The sequence below is a fragment of the Pteropus vampyrus genome, unplaced genomic scaffold, assembly GCF_000151845.1.
Source record: "Pteropus vampyrus isolate Shadow unplaced genomic scaffold, Pvam_2.0 Scaffold104, whole genome shotgun sequence".
Lineage (NCBI taxonomy): Eukaryota > Metazoa > Chordata > Mammalia > Chiroptera > Pteropodidae > Pteropus > Pteropus vampyrus.
This window is the reverse complement of record NW_011888885.1, coordinates 1228132-1248419: the sequence shown is the minus strand read 5'-3', so window position 1 is coordinate 1248419 and position 20288 is coordinate 1228132. Positions and strand designations below refer to the sequence as shown.

The following is a 20288-nucleotide window of genomic DNA, read 5'->3' as shown; positions in this document are numbered from 1 at the left end:
CACTTACAAAAGCCTTCCCAGTGATCTGCAGTCGGGTCTCGCTAGAGCTCTGGGCTCCGTTACCATGCCAACAGACACCACAGCATACTAATGGACAGTATGAAACCTGTGTGCAGAGGCTCACATCTTCAATTTAGACCCAAATAAATGTTGGACCCAATGTTTAGACCCAAGTAAATGAAAAGATCTGGCTGATGTCTTGCACTTGTTATGTTTTTAAATCTAAATGTCTGACACTGTGAGAAGGAACTGCCTACATTGTGCCTTTCTCCTTTGATAGGTCTTCTAATCAAAAAGTTTGATGAGGAACAGACAATACTTTCCCAGGGACCGCTTTTTCTATGCTGTTGACCTACTAAAATACTAAAAGCCTTGGCATTACTGGAAAAATCTAGCCAGGTTGGGCTGAGAGAAAGTTTGGCCTTTCAGAAGGGAAACATAGATTAATTCCCATGAGAACAGATTTACCACAGTGAGTGAGAAGCTTCCACTGCCATTCCCCAAGTAGGATCATAATCCGATTTGTATAGTGAGCTTCTTTACTACAGGATCACGGGACCATTCTTCTCCCTTCTTTCGCCCTCTGTCTCTCTCCTAAGGAGGAGCAGTTAGCAGTGTGATAGGTAGATCCCTTATTGAAACCAGGACACTTCCTGAGCCATGTTTTACTAGTGAGTAGGGCAACCGTGCCTTAAAGCTCAGCATCTGTGTGTAGCATTCTACTTCCTGCCACAGACCAAGGCCAGTGCTCGCTTGTACCCCCCCACCTCCCATTTTTCCATCTTCCTTGAGCATACAACTGGATAGCCATGTTAGGGCCTCAGTTCTCTTCCTTACTTCTCTTTCAGGGGAGCATGTGGTATAAGGCAGTTTGAGAATGCTGGTCCTAAGATTTAGACTTGGGGGAATGAGGAGACTGGTGAGCAGGATCCCCCACTTCTGTGTACAGGTATAAGCCAAGCTTTGTGTCTTTCACCGGGTCCCTCTAATTATATGGTCATGCTAACTATAGCTATATGCACTCTAACAGCTTATTATTTATCTAAGAATATGTTTGGAAAAGTCAGAGACAGTTTGGAGGCAATATCACAGATCATGAACTCCGCTATAAAATCACTTGTTTCATGTCCATGTTCTACCATCGTTAGTTGTGTGACCCTGTGTGAATTTCATAGCCTCTCTTTTTATTTATCGAGGTATCATTTATATGCACTTTTTTGAGGTATCATTTATACACCATACAATTCAGTCATTTTAAGTACGATTCAATGATTTTTAGTAAATTTATGGAGTTATGTAACCTTCACTACAATCTAATTTTAGAACATTTATGCCACCTCCCAAAAGAAACCTTTGCCCATTTGCAGTCACTCCCTGTTCCCACTCCCAGTCGCAGACAACCACCAATCTACCTCCTATCTCTATAGATTTACCTTTTCCTGCTATTTCTCAGAACTTCTTTGAGGCTCAGTTTTTTGTCTAAAAAATGGGTTTACTGATGGTCTATATCTCATATTATCATTGTGTAGATTGTGAAGCACTTAGCCCAGTGTCTGATATTCAGTATTAGCTATCATTATTATTTTACCTAGCCACCTACAGACCTAAGGGATTGAACCTACCATGTTTTCACAGAGAAATCTAAAAGATTAGATCACATTTTGTCAACTGTCTTTCTTCATACGGTCTTGGTACACACTTCCCAGTGGCAGCTGCAGCTTTGACTCCTGCCATTAGAATGGATTCTCTTTGGTGAAAAATGCTTACTTTTTACACAGTCTAAGTCTGTAACTTGCCAGAGTGGCTGGAGTTGGATGGCTTCCACAGTCACTGATGGGGGAGGCTTCCTGTTCCCCTGAGGAATGGAAATGAGCTCTTCTGTGAGAGGCAAAGAAAATTCACTGTGCATTTATAGGATTAGAGAAATGTGGCTCATCAGGCTATCTTGTAGTTAGTGATGTAAATGCAGAAAATCACCGTGAATTGAAGAGAGTGAGAGGATGCACAGGGGGAATGGGGTCCACCAGGGATTGCCTCTCTCTGGGAATTGCAGTATCAAATGCAAACATCACATTTTGATATTTTTGATATATAAACATATATGAGCTCTTCCAGATTTTATTAGGATAAATAAATGTATCATTATTGGTAGTAATGTTTCTCAAAATATTTTAACCCTATGAATTAAATTGAAAAGAAATTGAACAGTTTCCTTTCATATATTTGAATAGCCACTTGTCTACACAGCTTGATATGTAAACAGGTTTCCAGAATAACAGAACATCTCAAAGATTAGCACATTCAGCAATTAGCAAGTTGCCAAACCATGCCTCCACCCACCTCCATTTCTTCATTTATGAAATGGAGATAATAATATGCTTACATCACAGGATTAGTGAGAATATTAATCACCAAACACAGTGCCCAGCTTAGAGCAGGTACTCCATAGATGTTAGTTTCCCTCAAAATGTGTATTATGTTATAGTTCTGAATCCTGAGTTCTTCAATCTGGAAAAAGGAGCTCAGCATACCAACTTTATTAATGAAAATGATATCTAATACATACTAAGTACTTATTATGTTCTAGGCATCACACTAAGAACTTTAGATGTATTATCTAATTTAATCCTCATAATCATTCCCTTAGGTAGAAACTCTTATTTGACCCGCTGTGCTGCTGAGGAAAGCTAGGCTAGCGAGCCGACGGAAGAGTTTAGACCCTGCCTGGGCTGTGACTCTGAGCCCTTGCTGTATCCACCAGGCTGTATTTTCTGGTTACAAGGTTTTTGAGATGACTTTTTGGAACAATACAAAGAGAAAACACGGCCCTAGTCCTTTGAAAGTGACAGTATTCATCCTTTCTCCATTCTTCCCTTTGCCCCTGTCCTTATCTGAACCCTCCAGAAGCAGCATCTAAAAAATACCTCTTCTGGTAGTTGGAGGCCTGTTGGACAAACACCAGGATTAGGAATTCAGGGGGACATCTCAGAGAGAGGTCCTTCTTGGGTGGTCTGGGGCAGGCACACTGTCTTGGGGGCCTGAAGGAACAGGTTCCCATCCAGGCTTTGCCCCGCACAGTGTATCTGTTGACTCTTGGCAAGTCTCTGACATCTTTTACATCAAGGGTCTAAGGCCCCTTCTGGCTCTAAGGTTTTATGTAATGGCTCCTCTTTAACTTGATCATTAACTTGTGGTTTGGAACATGGTTTGGAGAAAACATGCACACTGAGAAGAGCTAAATAAGGAGACATTGTGGGAAGTAGAAGTGGCTGGTGTTGCCTTTTTGGCTGCCCCAAGTATATTAGCTATACGGACTCGGGTAAGTAATTTAGCCTCTCTGAGCTTTCTTCACATAAAATGGGGGTAAACACTAGTGTTCCTATCTACATCGCAGGGCTGTGTTAAAGATTACATGAGATAATGACTATAAAACTGGAAACAATTAGAGAAACAATTACTGGTATTATTGGAATCATTTATAGCAGGTCGAAGTGATGGAAAACTTCAAATACAGAGTACATGGCTTTTGCAGTGACTGCTGACAGGTCCAAAGGAAGCACATTCCATCGAAAAGCCAGCTTATCCCCGATTTCTTCTCAGGGCTGGAATGTAGTGAGTCCCAGCAAGTTTATAATTTTTTTCTGGGTTACTTAGTGGAAGGAGATGGCACTTTTTCTAACAGAGTGTGTGGAGTTTTAGATATCTCTGTGCAAAACTAAATATACCTCTATTTAATGTTCACTAACAGTTTCCATTATCTCTTCTCTTCCTTGGCAATGCATTTTAGCAATGCTTATGTACGTCTGTACTGTTTTAATGAATTTACACATAATTGTATTTCCCTGTAAATAGTCATAAATCTTATGAGCACTATTCTGTCAATCTACTTTTATACTTCACAGTAATGTCAAAGAAAAAACAAATCAAGACTTAGTAAGGAGAGACTTTTATTCAAAAGGATTATTACAAAGTGGGAGAAGGGATTGTTGTAATAGGGAGAACCTTTGACCGTTAAGAACTGTGAGTGTCTCAAGAGTTAGGCAGAGTTTTTCTTTTGTAGAAACCAGATGTGGGGAAGTGAGATGAAAGGTGTCATGACTGGATAGGAAATCAAAGACTATTTCACCATGAGGCTAGTTTGTTATCAGGAAGGGTTGTATGCTGGCTCAGGCTGAGGGTGGTCTAATGCTTAGGGGCCTAGAAGAAGGAAAGAAGCTTAATCAGTCTGGTTAACAGCATTTTGTTCTGACTGATCAGTGGAGTAAAGTAAAGCAGTTCAGCTAATCATTTATGAGGCAATGAAAGGGAGCCTAGAGCAGTGGTCTCCAACCTTTTTGGCACCAGGGACGGGTGCTCCTATGAGAATCTAATGCCCGATAGTCTGAGGTGGAGCTGAAGCAGCACTGGGGAGCGGCTGCAAATACAGATGAAGCTTCACTTGTTAGCCCACTGCTCACCTCCTGCTGTAAGGTCAAGTTCCTAACAGGTCACAGACTGATATTGGGGTTTGGGGATCCCTGGTCTAGAGGGTCTGTGTCTGGCCTTGTCATAGGTAAATGGTGCGGGGGGGATCTGTGAGTCTTACCTAACTCATGTTAGGGAATGTTGGTTCTTTACAATAAGTTCTTTTCTGGAACACAAAGGTAGGAGGATTTCTGAACCTCCACTGTTTTCCCAGATCACAGGACTCAAGCTAAATTTATTGTCAGGAAGGATCACTTGAATCAGTTAGGCTTACTCTTAGCTGCAAGTAACAGAAAACTAGACTAAGAATGACTTTAAGAGAGGTTTATTTTTTTTATTTAACAAGTAGTTCAGAGGTCAATAGTTGCTGGCATTAGTTTAGCCAATCAATGATGCCAATAAATCTCTTTGAGTCTTTTCACTCTGTCTTCTTGTGTTTGTTACCTCTTCATCACAAAATAGCTGCTGCAGCTCCAAATATTCATATTCAGAAAAGGAAGAAGGTATTTGTCATATGACTGCCTCTAGCTGTGTACATTGCCGTTGGGGCTCTTCTTCTTCTTTTTTTAACATGGTAGGTGTCTTTTAAATTTTTATTTATTTTTTTTTTTGTTTGTTTTTTTAAATAATCAAAAATTTTTTCAATTACAGTTGACATACAATGCTATATCAGTTTCAGGTGTACAACATAGTGATTAGACACTTATATAACTTATGAATTGATCACCCCGATAAGTCGAGAACCCATTTGACACCATACGTCATTATTATAATATTATTAACTATATTCACCATAGGGATTCTTTTAGCACAAAAGAAAGGAGTATCATCTGCATCTTCTGGTAATTATATTCTATATAAGATATTGACTGATTCCATACTATTGAATAATTCTTCTACAATTTGATGTATAGGAAATCAAATGTCCTATAAGTGGAGCACTAGACAAGTATACAGTGTGTTTTACAGTGCAATAAGTAAATGGAGCCATTCTAAGTTGTGGTTTTCTGGAGGAGCTTTAGGAAAAGCCAAGGAAACCTCTTAAGTTATTTGAAATAAATTATTGAAATATTAGTAAGCTTAGAAACATATCTGCAACAAATGTTGCAGAGAGTTTATATCTCTGACTTTAAAGAAATCAATCAATAATAAAAACTTTGTCCAAATTAAGCTAAGACATGCCTTTTCTTATCAAATTGTGCAAACGATGGCACCCAATCCTGGTGAGATGCTTTTTTGCTACTGGTTAAAAGTATAAATTGGTACAAACTTTCTTAAAAGGTTTATAAAAAGTATAAAGACCCTTAAAATGTTAATACTCTTTACCATACGATTTATCTCAAAAGAAGCTTTGCTAACAAAAAAATTGGAATTATGGACCAAGTTGGTTCATGTAAAATAATAGATTATTTCAGCAATATTTTTATTTTTATTTGTAAAAATGTTTGGAAATGGAAATAGCTTAAGAAAATAATTAAATTAGGTGTGATCTCTCTCCATAGCTTCAATGTAATATTGTTAAAAATAAGAATACAAGCTGTTTATACCATATTATTCTCATTTTGTAACATATAGAAGGTATTAGTTTACTTAAAAGAAATATGTCAGATATCACCAGTAGATATTTACAAATTATGGGGTTACATGCCATTTTTATTTTCTTTATTCTTTTTGGCATTTTCCAATTTTCCTATAACGAATATGAATTATTTCTATAATTATTAAAAAGTTTGCTTTATTTTTTAAAAGACAAAATAAAACCATGAGTATGTTTGCCAAGATCCTTTTTTAAAAGAAATAATTATTGAAAATGAACTTAGATCCAAGAATTTGGGTGGGGCTGTTTGCACTTGAAAAGAACATTTTATCGATAGACAAGGAAAAGTGTTATGGAGCATTTTGTTTCTCTGGAGTTCTGGCGTTTCTCAGTTCTGCCACAAAGGGAGTGTTTAAAGGAAGTTGTCACAATAGTTCATTCTTCTGTATTCACGTAAATCACACGTTCTATTTTTCTCTTCCTAGAGAGCTTCTGTTTTCTTTTCTGTGATATGTATACGACTGAGGTCACTAGAGCTGGTACTACATTCAGGAGGGGAAGGGAACCAGTTTAAGGAAACAGTTTATCTTAATTTACCCAGAAAACCAAAGATAGCTCATTAAAGGTTGGGGAGATAATTACCTCAAGACATAATTACCTCTTTTGCTCTGTATGTATAGAAAATGGGGCCCCAATATTGCTGAACAAAGAGCTAATTGCCTTCTAAAGTTAATTAAAACATGTGTGGCTGTAAACGTGTGTATGTATAAATTGTCACTATCTTCTCATATGTGAATGTGAGGGCTAGGAGCAGGAGGGAGAAGATGTCTCTCCCAAGGTCCACCGTTTCATTGGGGCGTCTGCGGCACAGCATATAAGGGGTTCAGATCTACTAGGTTGTCATTCGATGATTTGAAAGTCTTGGTATAAAGCTTTTAGAGCTGGAAAATCCTTATGAATTCAGTTTCAGTATTACCTTCCATTTCCTGCTAGGTACCTTCACATATATCTGAGATCCCTGAGTATTTATCCCTGGATTATGATGCCACCTGAGCTAGAAGACCCCTGAAGTCCTCTGATCTCTAGAAATAGTCACCAAGTTTACCCCTTGACTTCGCCTAAGCTTTCTGGCATGGTTTAAGAGAATGGCTTCGTTCATGCACGATTACCCTATAGCTTTGCATTAGCAGCACACGGAAGTTCAGAATCTATGTAAAGTCTTTTGTTCTGTTTGTTTGCTTTTGCATTGAAATTTAAGAGCCATTGTTTTAATATAAACAGGAGAGCCTTTAGGCAAGATGAGGGTCAGGAACTTTAAGTGTTCATTGTACAGAGAGTGAAAATGTGTAGTGCAGCCGCAATAGCCTAGAACCCTCACAGGCAAGGATATGGCTTAACGTGAAAACTCTTGTTGTACTTTGGAATCTAGAAATGGTCTTTTTCTGAGTAAAAGGGGGCTAATTTGACCTGAAAATGATGTTTCTCCTCTCTTTCAGTCCTTTATACAACAAGTCCTTTGTATAAAAAAAGAAGCAGTTGCTGAAAAATTCTGTCTTAGAATTGATAAAACAATGTTGGGTTTCATTATGCCCCGTGATTATTTAAAACAGTAAGCACCTGTCTCCTGAATGTTAGTTGCCTGTATGACATCCCCTACTTGGATGTTTAATACGCATCTCTAACTCAAAAGTAGAACCCTTGATTACCCCACAGCTCACCAGTCACCTTTTCCTCCAAGTTTTTTCCTAACTCATTTCCCTGGTTGTTCAAGCAAAGGTTTTGAGAGTTAGCCTCAATTCTTTGCTTTCTCTTTCCCCACAGCCAGTCTGTCAGCAATTCCTGCCGACATTACTTTCAAAAGATATCCCTAAGTCACTGACTTCTTTCCATCATTCTTGTTACCTCCCTGTTCAAATCACTATCGTCTCTTATCTGGACTATTGTGCTGGTCTTCTACACCATCTCCTTGCTGTCTTACGATCTGTTTTCTACCAAGTGGCAAAAATCAACCTTTGAAAGTCATGCCATGTTTAAAGTCCTCCCCTGTTTGAAGTCATCGATTTTTCTATAGCAGCAAGAACAAAATAGTTAACCTTTACCCTGGGTTACAAACCCCTTTGGGGCCCAGCCCCCACTACCTCTCTAACCTCACTCAACTTCTACCATCCCCCACCCCCCATCTACAGTTCTCCAGACCCCCTGATTTTTTGCTCTTTGGGCATGCCGATCCAGTCAGTCGGAGGGCCTTCCCCTCGAGGACTGGGTTTTCCCCACCTTCCCATGAATGGTTCCTTTTAGTATTTAAAACAAGATGTTCTGATAAATGTTATCCCTCATAGAGGCCTTTCCTGACCATCCGATTATGTAAAGCCTCCTCCCCCCAAATCAAGCACCAATTATCACATAACTCCTTTCATGTCCTACTTAAATTAGCTGGATAGTGGTTACAGCTTCCACCACCACGGATGCGTCTAGGCGAACTCAAGACCCATGAGGGCAGGGCCTCATCTGCTTTTTCACCATATTGTATCACCAAGACCACAGAGAGGTGCTCAATAAATGGTATTGCATGAATGCCATCCTCAGCTGTTTTTCATATGCTACGTAACCCAGCTCTATCAGTTTGGGAATCAATCGATTGTTTCTGCCTGTTCTGTTTGTACAGGAGACTGGACTTTGTGAGTATAAAGTTTTTGGTGTCCTGGAGAGTTGCCCGCCAGCTCTGCTCGCAGATGTCTACATGGACATAGACTACAGAAAACAGTGGGACCAAAATGTTAAAGGTGAGAAACACCTGCTATTTTCAAAAAGTTGATTAGAAAGTAGAATCTATTGTTATTTATCCTACCCAGTATAAAGCAGTAGGTTTAAATTCTGTATTATGTTTCATTTTTAATTTTGGCATAGAAGTCTTAAGTGCTGGGCTGAACTATGCCTATGCAATTCCTAGGATGATGCTCCTTGCATATGCGCCAGTTTGCTCTTAGGGCTACTTCTCTCTGTAAGTTGGTTGCCATCCTATATACCTAGGTGTCATGGAAGGCTTCCTAGAGGAGGTGGCGTCTAGAAGTTGAATCAAAGTTTTATAAACAAAAAGAATACATATATGTGAGGAAGAGAGAGGGTAAAGGGATGACTGGTGCCAGGGCATTCCAGGCCCAGGGAACGGCATGAAGTCAAGTCAGGAGAGCGTGAAACAGCATGAAACAGTATTCAAAACCGTGAGCTATTTGATAGCAGAATCTGGAGCTAGGGTGAGAAGAGGGTTCACATCCCCAAGGGCCTAGACTGGCTACCATCCTGCAGTTCTTAGATTTCACCCTATAAGTGATGGATAGTTATGAAAGGCATTAAATAGGGGACCTTCCTGCCACTAGAGGTGGGGTTGGCCTCTGCCATCTCAGTCACAGTGGTATAGAACTGTAGTTGCCAAGGGGCACAGAAACTCTGAAAGACCCTTGCTGTACTCAGAACTCTTGGGTGCAAGTAACCAAAAGCTAACAAATACTAGTGTAAGAAAAGGAAAAAGAGTTTACTGGTTCAAGGCATTAGAAACTCCATGGGTTTCTGGCTTCTAGGACAGTTGCATCTAATATTTAAATAATTACTTCATCTCTTGACTCTTTTCTTCTGTGTTGACCTAATTCTCAGGCAGATTCCTATGTCATGGTAAAGATAGCCATCAGAAGATCCAGGCTTAAATTATAAATCAGTGGTCTCCAACCTTTTTTGGCACCAGAGAACGGTGCGCCTATGAGAATCTAATGCCTAATGGTATGACGCGGAGCTGAGGGGATGATGCTAGAACTGGGGAGTGGCTGCAAATAAAATTAAGCTTCTCTCACTTGCCCGCCACTAGCACCTCCTGCTGTGTGGCCCGGTTCCTAAAAGGTCACCGACTGGTACCGGTCGACAGCCCGGAAGTTGGGGACCCTGATATAAGTAACCCCGGAGAAACTAGAACAAGAATTCCACTTTCTTACTGATGGCAGCCAGAGCTCCAGGATTGGTTCTTGTTGGCTCAGCATGGACCATGTGCTTATTTCCGGTGGACATTTGTCATGGTTTTGCATCACTTAGTTTTTTCAAATACCCTTCCTATCTGGAATTATGATGCTCACCCATCCAAGGGTGAAACCAGACTGTCCCAGTCTCCCTAGCAGCCATGGTTCAGTCATGTGATATAGAAGTTGGCCATAAGATGCACATGTGGCTTCAGTTTGGGAAGAGTAACACGAGGAAGCAGGCAGCATGCAGAATCATCTGATGGTCACAGCTAAGCATCTGACTTTGGGATAAATGGTTGCAGAGATCTGATGTTTTGTACCTAGCATCAACAGGTCATGCTATGGTGTCTAGTTCAGTGGCAGCAGCAGATTGGCTTCTCTGGAACAATCCTCAGGTTCTAAACCTAACTCTGGTCCTCCTGGATATTCTGTGAGCTACCTGTGAGCCTTTACTAACCACTTTTCAGCCTAAACCTGCTGGAGTGGCAAGCTAAGATGCCGGCCAGAAGCACTACCCCTGAACTAACCCCCATGGCCATGTCTTGCTCATTTCCCCAGTCCCGAAACTACTGCTGCGTCAGTTCTGCTTAAACCACATAGTCAAGAAGGAAGGGAAGGGTCAGGCCCTGAAGGAGAGTTGAGATGCTGGTCCAAGGAGAGTCAGTGCTGAGCATGCAAAAACAAGTGTCTCAGCCTCTTGTGGCACCAATGGGCTGGTAAGCTCTTTAATCCATGGTCTACTTCTAATATATTTTCTTTTAAAAGCTGAATTAATTTAATGCATTTTCCTCATCAGCATCTCAAGGGACTCTCTCGGTTACTTCAGCAGCCTTGGTTTGGCTTCTTCTCTAAATGGTTAAGGAGAAGCTCACTGTACAGCTTAGGGTTGGAGAGTGTGCATGTTATCAAATTCTTTTGCTATCTCCCTCCATGATTTGGCCGCGACCTGCACACAATAGCATGATGGAATGTTAAGGAGATTTGGTTACTGTAGCTGTGGAATAGTGTAAAGAAACACGGGAGAGAAGCCACTGTTATGCCATTTTCTAGCTGTTTAGGAAAGATACCTTCATTTTGCAGCTAACTACATTAGACTGGGTGACTCAGTCCAGGGCCAGCTGTACTGTCCTAAATTCTAGAGGGAGGAAATGGCTCAAAAGCAAAACTATTGGTACTCTAGTGACATCTGGTGGTTACCCTGATTTTAAAACCTGAAATTTTATTTTTGGATGCCTGACTGTGTTTCGTTGGATTCTATTGGAGAAACTTGTGTTATGAGATAGACAAATTTTGTTGGGTTCTTTCATTTTTACTTTGTTTTTATATCTACTGGACTATGCACCTAAGCAACAAGCTTTCAGTGGTAATGAATCTGCCTGACTTTTTCTAGAATTCTGTGCCTTATGCATTCATTAGTGGTTTATCATACGCTACAAGGTCATAATATGTAAGCTTCTTGTTTATTGAAGCCAAAGAGGCTTCCAGATACATTGCTTCTTTTGTTCTCCTTAGAACTCTATGAAAAAGAATGTGACGGCAAGATTGTGGTCTACTGGGAAGTGAAATACCCTTTTCCCATGTCCAACAGGGATGTATCCTTTCTCAAGGTGTATCATCAATCAGCTTTCTAAGTGCTGCTGTGCCCCATGTTCATCGCCCGATGGTGGTACGTCCAGCAGGTGTGGATGTTGTCTTCGGTTCTTGCAGAAGCTTCTATTAAAGGTATTGCTCCTTATGTGGCTTTAAGGAGACCTCAGAGTGTGATTTCTGGGCCTGACCACGTGGAGCATCGATAATTGTGGTCATTGGAGGGAAGCTCGTACTTTCCTAGGAGCTTTCTTAGGGCTTAAAATTATTGAGCCACAGGATTAGAGACCTGAAAAGAACTTTTGATGAAGAATGTTTGATACACTCCCTCAATCAATAAAGTTGTAAAGTGACAGAGACATACATATAGGTGATTAGTGGCAGAGAGGGAACTGGAACTCAGGCCCCCACAATTCCAGCTCTCTTATTCCCCTTCCTGTTTTATTGAATCCACAGTGATTCCTCCCTGACTACTGGCTCTGGACACTGGGTACATGCTTCTTCCCCTCAATCTCTTTGTTTATGATGTGAAGCAGTTGAATGGAAATGTGGGGCGTTTTAGCTGGCACTCCAAGGTTCTGAGAAGCCTGTTGAAGACTAGCATGGGAGGGTGGGATGGAAATTTGCTGGGTGGGCAGGCTGGGGGTAGGATGTCTGATAGGCAGTGTATTGACTCCTTCCCTGTCTTCTTTAATCATAGCAGCTGGGTGTTTCACACACTGAATTTCTATCTAGGATCGTTTTAGCAGAGAGTCTTGTGGATTAAAAAATACATTTTGGAAATCACTGAAATTAGGTGATTGCTGGGATCTTTTTTAGCTCTAACATTCTATAAGTTTGTATGTTCTAAACAATTATTCTCTAGAAAGAGAGGGAGAATGTGGGTGCGTTTTATGTGTATTGTTTGTATGCGTTTTTGTGTCTAAGTATATGTGTTTACCCTGGCCCCGACTAGATAATAAACTCTATAGGGCTTTATCTCTTGATACAATTCCCACACACTGCTAGATAGTTTGCATACAGCTCAGCAACTGGTGGGTTACTTACTCCCTTAGATTTTATGTGGTTTTCTCTAATCCTGCCAACAACTGTGTGAGGTAGGCATCATGACCCCCACTTCACAGTTAAGAAAACTGAGGCAAAGAGAAGTTCACAACTTTGCTTGGGTTCACACAGCTGGTGGGTGGAAGAGGCGGGTCGGAACCCAGGTCCACTTGTCTCCAGAGATAGAAGTCTTGACCAAGCCATGATCCTACCTCTCTTACCTCACAGGGACACTGCTAGGTAGGTATTTTTAGGAGTGGACACTTGGGACTCCTTAAACTTTTATTTCATTGGCTTTCCAATGTCACACAATCCTATAATGAGTTTCTTAGTCTTTATATATGCATCTATGTCTCTCTAACAAGGGTTGTTAAATTTTTGAGACTAGATTATAGTACAGTGATTGAAAAAGAAACATTCGTTTTAGAGGAAAGATCCCAGGTCGAATGCATGCCCATTCTCTGGTTTGCCATGTGACCTTGGAAAAGCCCTTTCACATCACTGGGCCTCAGCTATGGCACACTGGACCTTCCAACCCTTCATAGACCTCTGCCAAACTTTAATCAATATGTCAAGTTAATGTTTTATCAGTGGAGTGTCGGGTGATATCTATCACATGAACTGAGTAAATGATGGGAGAAAGTAGGACAGTATTTGCTGTGATGTGGGCGAGAGGAAAACCAAAACCAGAGCCAAAACAACATTATTTTTCCTCTAAAACATTTAAGAACTTTACTCATCAGTACATAGAGAGTGGGGGTAATAGACCACCCTGCAGGTGCCTTAGTGAAGGGTGGGACAGCTCTGGGTGTAGACTCTGAGGTGTCATGGGGCTGTGGTTGTTGCTGTTATAGTAAGTGTAATTGTGTTCTACTGAGAGTGATTTTTTTTTTCCCACTGCCTTAGGCTTTTAATTCCTTCCAGTGTTAAACCTAAAATTCTGTCATTTGAAAGTATAATGCACAAAAAGTTGAGCTCTGTCAAGCTATGAAAGCCTAACTAGGTTTTGAAGCCACATCTGGGTTCAAATTCAGGTTTCGTCACTTCAGCCGAGCTATGGGATCTTAGGCAAGTTTCTTTACCTCTCTGATGTAATTTTCTCAACTGTAAGATGGGGATGCTTATATTGAACTCACAGGGACTTTGTCAGGATCAAAAATGATGCTATACGTAAAGCACATAATGTTCATTACATTGTGAGGGCTCTCAACAAGTGGACTCTTATTGTTTCTTAAGGTTATCTTCCTAGAATAGTGCCATAGACATAGTGGTTATTCTGTGTTTGCTGTGATGAAATGATTTTGTTATTCTTGGTGAACCAGCGTTAACCCAGAGAGGACCTCTGCCTGCTAAATATTCAGGTATTCGTTTGTCTTCCATTGTTGGACTGTCCTCTGTGTAGAGAGGTCAGTAATTAGAGCTTTGGAGGAGGGCAAGACAAAGTGAGTGACCTCATTGTTTATCGAGTACTTATTCTGCTTGTCCTTCTGTAATGCCCCCGCCAAGCATATCTTCTGGACTATGTTACTCCCCTTTCCTTCACAGGGAAACTGAGTCTCAGGGAAGTTGAGTAACTAACCCAGGACCACATAGCTGGTGGGTGACCAATCCTCTGATATCTCCCAGTGCCGTCTTGGAGAGATGAGGAGTGGCTTCCCCACATAATTAAAAGCATCATGCTATCATTCACAGAATACCAGGTGGTATGAGGCACAATCCAGCAGTGCAGGTAGGGAGACAGGGCAGGTAACTGAAGTACCATATATGTGGGTAGAAATGCCAAGTGGGAAGGACAGAATGCCCTCCCTTTGCTTCAGGCTTGTAGAGCTCGTAGGGCTTTCCTTCTCCCCATCTGAAATGCTGGCATTGATGTCATGCCTTGACTGGTGGTGCAGTATGTCTACATCCGGCAGCGGCGAGATCTGGATGTGGAAGGACGGAAGATCCATGTGGTCCTGGCTCAGAGCACCTCTGTGCCACAGTTCGCCGAGAGGCCAGGAGTGATCCGGGTGAAGGGGTACAAGCAGTGCCTGGCAATCGAGAGCGATGGCAAGAAGGGGAGCAAAGGTAAAGCCAGGGCTCATGTTGGTGCACTGGCCAGGGCCACTTGTGTGAAGGCCGTGCTGATTGTGAGGCATGTAAATGCGTGATGCTTGTTACCTGAGATCAGAGAATGGGTAGGGGTGCAGAACAACCTAGGGATGGACGCCTGGGGAGAGGCTCAATTCGTCCCAGAAACTTGACTAGAGTGCAAGGTGGATGTTTAAATCTAATTCACTCTATTCTTATTGACTCTTCCGTTGCCCAGATAAAATCAGAACATCAATCAGGGTTAGAAATGACTTCAGGCTAGTCATGTGGGTACATTGCTACTGGGCCTGTGGGTGGGCGAAGAGCTGACAGGACTATCTCAGGGACATAGCTCCTGCCCCGCAAAAACTCAGAGACTCAGGGCCTGCCTACCTTGAGTTCAAACTACGAGAGCTGGGGGCGGAGAGCTGGGCATGCAGCCACCTGCCCTGCTGGAATGTGTGGTCTTGCGTCTGACGCAAAATCTGAACTATAGTTCTGATGCTTGTTAGACCTGTCACCTTGACATGTCAACTAACTTCTGAGTTCCCATTTTATCATTTACACTCTGGGGTTGAATTTCACCAGCTCCTTCAGATTGCTAGGATAATGAGTGAGAGAATGAATTAAATAAGAGACTATATCCCGAATGTCTAGCACTTGCCAGGCTTTTAATAAATAGCAGCAAAATGTACCTGTGGCTATGTTTTCAAAAATTTTTGTATATGAATATTCCCAAAGACAAGGCAGACGAGAGAAGCCCACATGAATTACGTGTTACCGCCCTCCTTACTTTCTGGGTCTGAATCGAAAGGGGGAAGGTTTGCAGGATTTGTTGCTGTATCTTTCTAACGTGTTTTCTCCTTTTGAATTGTCCTTTCTTTTCCCCCTCTAGTTTTCATGTATTACTTCGATAACCCGGGTGGCCAAATTCCGTCCTGGCTCATTAACTGGGCCACCAAGGTGAGATCCCAGGAGGCAGGAGGGGGAAGTGTTTTTGACAAATGTTGACTTAGCCCATGGGGCTGTCAGGCCGAAAAGACACGCTGTCTCAAGCCTAATGAGGTTCTTTTATGAAGTGGCTTGGTTGAGTGACCACGGTTCGGACAGGGTTGCCAACACCCAGGATGAGGCTGGGACAAAAGACAAAGAATCCTTAGCTGGAATGCCAGCCCCTCCCTGCTGGCGCCCCGAGACCCCGCCAGGATCACTCTCTGGAACCTCCAGACAATAGCGTGCTCCTTGTAGGAACAGTGGTGCCTTTGGACCCTGTATCTGCTTATGGAGGAGTAAGACAGTCTGACCTGGCTCGGGAGACGACCGGCTGGCTGTCTCCAAGCCTAGGGAAAGCCTCCAGTTTTGTTATTGTTGTTTTGTCTTGTTGTTCTGTCAGGGCAGGGAATTACAATGGTAGCCCAGATTACTCGAGACTGCCTAGGAGCCTGGCTGCATGGGGACCATTCAGCCTGCTTTGTGCAAGTCCTGCTTACTGGCTGGAGGGCTCAACAGATTCTCTGGGAGAGTGAGAAAGGACACAGGATTTGTGTCAAACCCATGCAAGTTTGAGTCCTGACCCTACTCTGACTGTGTAATCTATGGACGCCATCAAGTTTTTCCCAATGGAGTTGGATATTACCTATCTCATAGAGTGGGGGTAAATAAGACAATTTTTGGGAAAAGTCTTGCATGACGCCCAACACTAACTAAACGATAATATATCCTTCCTCTTGCCCCCAAATCCTTACCATTTCCTAATTCTCTACAGCAAGTCCTTTCTCTCATTTCTTTGGAAGAATTGAACAACCCAGCCCAATCCCATCTCCTGTTTTCCAAGAAATGGTGTCTCAGAAATGTCTTAACTTTTTACTAGCAAATATCAAAATATTAAGACTGGCTTGTGACAGTGACCTCTGTCGTCTAGTCTCACCTCCTCCCTAGATCTTACCTTTTGTCACTACTTGTGGCAGCATTCTGTCGAAATCCAGCCCAAGGTCCTACAGTCTTCTCTTATTCCAAAAGTCATCTTTATTTACCATAGCCACATCCCAAAGAATCAGGAGTGATTGCTATGAGGCCCTAGAAATGACAGTCTGCTTTGCTTTGCAGAATGGAGTTCCTAACTTCTTGGAAGACATGGCCAAAGCCTGTAAGACCTACCTCAAGAAAAACTAAGAAAGGCAACTGGGAACCTTGTGTCCATGGAATAATGTCTCCAGAAGTGCCACACCCCATGGACGCTCAGCCTTCCTTTCACTTTTCCCGTCTTCAGAGGCCGGCATACTCTCTAGCATATCGGCTCGGAGCGTGCGTATGCCTGACGCCTGGCTTCCTTCCCCACTCTTCCCACCCCAGGACCGGCTGCCTTCTTCTACTATGGAAAATGGGTCACATTAGGGAAACTTCTGCTTGTTTATTTTTAAAAAGGGAAGTCCTCAGTAAGGAACACAATCATTCCATTGTGCCATCTTAGGGGGATGGGCGGGTAGAAGAGTGACAACAAAATGTAAGAATGACTGATCCTAGCAAACTGGATCCTGCTCAGAATGTGATTTCTTGCAACTCAGGCGGGGTTGCTGGAAGTTGCATTCCCAGCAGAGCTGACTCTCAGTGCACCAAGACTGGAAGACTATGTGGATGTCCATTTGCCTTAAGCTTTGGTGACTTGATTTGGCTGGGATTTGAAGTGATAATTCAAAAAGTCTCTTCCTATTCCTGCTCATGGAGGATCACATGCTGTTTCGATTTCAAACCGTTCTGTAAAACATTATAGGCCTGACCAAGTACATAATGTGAATAACATGTGTTTCTCTTTCCTGTATGCCACTGGGGAAAGGCCGTCCATACCTCACTAGCTCTGCATTTTATTGGCAATTGAGGCATCAAGATGGTGCTGGTAGTTAGCACTAGCCAAGATGCTTTGCACACAGCATTGTGATAAAGTGTCTTTATATGCAATAAGGTGAGTTTCCCTTATAGAATATTTGGAGATGTTGACAAGAGTCCACACCAGGGAAATATTAATTAGTGGCTGGGTTGACTCTACACTTTTTTCTCAGGAATTCTACCTAAGTTGTCTGCCTCCTCCACTACCAAAAGACTACTAGTTTCCTGTATTTTCTCCTGAATTTTGGTAGGGCAAGATATTCTGTGGCACAGCCTTGATGATCTCAGGGAAAATTTTTAGTTACTGTGTACACGTGATAGTACCAAACCTTGATTAATGGGCATAGAAATTCAGGATGTAAACCCAGAGCAGGGGATTTATTAAAATGGGATACCTCAGATTGTATGTTTTCCCTCTGGGAAGGAATGTGTATCAAATACCGAATAAATACAGAATGGCTTACATTTGTCCTGTCTGCAGTTTCCTTCCTACTTTGTTCCTTTTGTGAGAATGAATCTGTTTGATCTTTTTTATTCACAGGTCACATCCAGCCTAACTCATAGACTTGAACATAAAAAAGAATTTCAGGCTCACTTGCGTGCAAGGCCAGGTGTAGAGTGGCCTCAGGTAGGGGTTGGTACAGGTGCTCAAACTGACATTAGAATTCAGCTCTCTTTTTCTTCAAGTTATCTTTGATGTAGGGATCTTTTTGGTGGCAGGATTGCTGCTAACAGCAAAAGGTAGGCCTGCATCTTCCCAGGCTCCTGCTGAGCCTACCCCTGCCCCCGCAAAAAAAAACAAAAACAAAAACAAAAACACAGCATTTCTTTCCATTAATCCCACACCATCTCATGAGTCTCTCTAAACCATGTGCATATCCCCATCCCAGTCATTGTCATATGGATAGAATTATGCAACTAAGTGCATACTTCATAAACTTACCATTAAAATATTATCAGTAATATAGCTGAAGTTTAATTTTAGATAAACTAACTTAAATGCCACATGTTCTAAAGATCAAGTTGAAACACAAGCACTAAGATTATAGTCTTTGAGCAGAGAATCAACACGAAATGTTGTCACGCAAACCATAATTTTAAATGGCATTTGATAATTTGCTAAGAACTCTGAGAATACTAAGAATGTTGAGTTTCTAGGTAAGGCGATTAGAAAAAAGTCACAAAATTTGCTATAATTAATGGAGTTAAGGCTCTTGCATTTATGCCTGCTAATTTAGAGAAGAAGACAGTCCTGTACAGCATTGAAATATGAGGTTATATGGGAAACAACCAGAGGCACGAACAATATAGAACTGGTGCTTTAGAGGCTGCACCTGATTCTTCAGAGTATACCTCTTCGCAGGGGCTGGATGTGTCATTTGGAATTTGAAAGTTAAAAATATATTGTCATTCCTTTATTTTTCCCACGTCTGTGTCTCTGAATAGATAATAAGATCTTTGTGGGTAGAAACAGTTATTTCACTTTGATTATTGACCTCTAGGGTAATGTATAGTAGGCACTCAAGTGGTGACTGAATGAGTGAATAAATGATTTAAAGAAGATTGACCAAATGACACATATTCGGAAAACTAAACCCAACTAGATATAGATATTTAATCCGACTATATTAAATAATGTCATATTATTTAATAATTCAAGTCAAATTATTTCCCCAAGTCATCATTTTGGAGGTTCTGGATTCCCCATGTTCCCATTGGTCCTTCCTTTAAAGAACTAGGCTCCTGTCTTTGTTAAAGGGTGTCTTTGCTGGGGTGGCTACAGGTTATATTTTAAAGTTTCAGAAATGGTACAGTCTGGATTGAGTACAGCTGAGATTAGTCAAGGTTTCAGGATTTTAATGAAAAAAGTAGCACTACTGTCAGTGCTAAATTTTTTCCACAGGCGAATTATTTATACTGTATAACAATTCAAAGTTAATGACCACCTTGGAACTTAGGAGTTCCAGCAGAGGGTCACTTCCCTTGAAAATGTTCCTATTTCACAGTGAGAATCCTGGCCTGGCTTCCTGGCTGAGATTCCTCACCCAGAATCCCCTCTATAATGCCTGCCCTTCAAACCTCCTGATTTCCCAGCTGGATTTGGGAGAGACAAAGCAGGAAGAGCCCATTCAGTTCTCATGTTTCTGGTGGCACCACCCAGTTGGCTCAGGGAATTGTCTTTAAAAACTTTGAGACACGTAATCACTTCACAGATATTTCTCCAGAGTCTAGTGTCCATCTGGCAAGGCGATAGGTATGGTGGTTCCTGGGATGAGTGACACAGGCTTGGTGTCTGCCCCCAAGAAGCTTATGGTCTAGTGAAGAAGACAGAGTGGACAAGCTGTTGGAAGGGTGATGAGTTTTGAGAAAGGGCAATCTTCTCTAAATCATTTATTCATTCAGTAAAAGGTGCTAGAGGCTGTAAAACTGGGAGCACTAACCAAGTTTGGAGTAGGCTGAGTGAAAGCTGAGGAAGAAAACTGTTCCACATGGAAGGAATCATTTGCACAAAACCCCTCAGGTGGGAGAACAGTCAGGTCTGAGGAACTACCGAAGGAAGTATGGCTGGAGCAATGAAGTGAAGGAGAGGCATCTCATACATGACTGAAGGAGGAGGCAGTCAAGCCACGGGAGATCCCAAGAGTTATGGCAAGGATTTTAGACTTTTCACAAAACACCAATAAGCTTCAAAGGAT

General features: G+C 41.8%; 1 protein-coding gene across 3 annotated transcripts in view; it reads left to right on the top strand.

Moving 5' to 3' along the window:
• The window catches only part of PCTP (phosphatidylcholine transfer protein), a 25370-nt gene extending 7313 nt beyond the window's left edge, over positions 1–18057 (top strand). For 2 of the 3 annotated variants that reach the window (XM_011365004.2, XM_023533519.1), the window contains exons 2-6: positions 8667–8784; positions 11521–11600; positions 14535–14706; positions 15605–15672; positions 16816–18057. In XM_011365004.2, the coding sequence (XP_011363306.1) occupies positions 8667–8784; positions 11521–11600; positions 14535–14706; positions 15605–15672; positions 16816–16881 (504 nt within the window). In that variant the 3' untranslated portion in view covers positions 16882–18057. Of the gene's footprint in view, positions 1–4926; positions 5039–8666; positions 8785–11520; positions 11601–14534; positions 14707–15604; positions 15673–16815 lie in introns of all 3 variants that reach the window. The other variant, XM_011365005.2, reaches the window with a different exon arrangement.
• Positions 18058–20288: the final 2231 nt, after the last annotated feature.